General features: G+C 45.4%; 1 protein-coding gene across 1 annotated transcript in view; it reads left to right on the top strand.

Annotated features, from left to right (window-relative positions):
• LOC102760915 (gasdermin-C) overlaps window positions 1-1358 on the top strand; it is a 48514-nt gene that overhangs the window by 23078 nt on the left and 24078 nt on the right. The window contains exon 5 of the mRNA XM_015562296.1: window positions 563-830. Within this exon, the coding sequence (XP_015417782.1) occupies window positions 563-830 (268 nt within the window). The remainder of the gene's footprint in view (window positions 1-562; window positions 831-1358) is intronic.

Raw genomic sequence — 1358 nt, 5'->3', positions numbered from 1 at the left:
TCTCCACCCCCTTTAACACTTTTTATTATCCTCCATTATTTAATTTTTCTTCATATCACTTATCCATATATGATATACTATATATAACATCTATTTTATCTTCCCAACTAGAAAGTATACTCCATTAGAGTAGGGGTTTTATTTTTCTGTGATGTTTTCTGATTTATCCCTAATATCCAGAATAGTGGTTAGCACATAATAGTAATTCAATAAATATTTTGTGCCCTGCAAGGAAGACTAGAAGAGGCTGGAGTTGGGTATTTCCCTTTTATCAATTGCTTCGGCTCCTATAAAGAGTAGGAAAATGAAAGCCTCATTAATAAGAAGAAGTGACTAGATGTACTTGAATCTGAAAAATCAAATCATTGCAGTACCAACATGAAATTAAGGGACGTGAAACTAAATAAGGATGAAATAAGGAAAGAAGAGCAGGAACTAGAAACCAGGAGTAGAGAGGGTGAGGGCAGGGGGCTGCTGATCCCTTTTCTCATGAGCTTTCTTGATGTTTTTGACTTTAAAACGACATGCATGAATGATGGTGTCATCTGGCTTCTGTTCCCAGGGTGAAGGACAGGCAGAGGATATCAAAGTGAGAGAGAAGCAGCTGACTGTGCCGAAGGGCTCGGTGCTGGCGTATAAGAGGAAGAAGCTGGTTTTCTACAGAAGAGGCTGGAGTAAGCAGAGGCTGAAGGAGGCAGTGGGGCATGGGGGCCTCCTTCTCCTGGGAAGAGAAATGAGAAGGGGAGACCATCATCAGGCAACCTTGGCCTCTCTACCTGTTCAGAGAGAAGCAGCCTTTCCCAGCTGTCCAGGGCACACATATCACCACTAACCACAGCCATCTCCAAGCAAGATCACATTGAATTCTTGCTCTGGGAGGCAGAGAGACAGAAGGGGTGCCCAATGTGGAAGTGTGCTTAGCGCTGAGTGAAGCATGATCCTACAACCACCCATCTCTATTCCAGGTCCCCCCACTCTCAGCAGCTCACCTAGGGGAGCCACAGAGACCTCCCAGGTTACCCATACCCCCATGGTAAAGGTCGTAACATATCAGCACAACCACAAACAAAACTGCAGAGGCAGAGCTAACCATAAATGCAGAATTGTGTCTGCATCACTCCCTCCCTCACCTGCATCAAATGCACCTTTTTACAATACACCGTGGGTTCCAAATTCACATGGGAGAGCCATTTGCGTCAAATATAACTACAAACAGGGTCGAATAGTGGATGTTGTAAACACAACCAGCTCAGGGTCCTTGGCCTCTCCCTGCCCAAATGTGGAGCGCCAGGGAGAGATCAGTCTGAGGAGTGGTCCAGCTCCTCAGAGATCAGGGGCTGCACTCACCATACAAAACA

This window comes from Myotis davidii, unplaced genomic scaffold, assembly GCF_000327345.1.
Source record: "Myotis davidii unplaced genomic scaffold, ASM32734v1 scaffold317, whole genome shotgun sequence".
Taxonomy (NCBI): Eukaryota; Metazoa; Chordata; class Mammalia; order Chiroptera; family Vespertilionidae; genus Myotis; species Myotis davidii.
The sequence above is the reverse complement of the archived record's forward strand: the minus strand, read 5'-3'. Positions and strand labels throughout refer to the sequence as shown.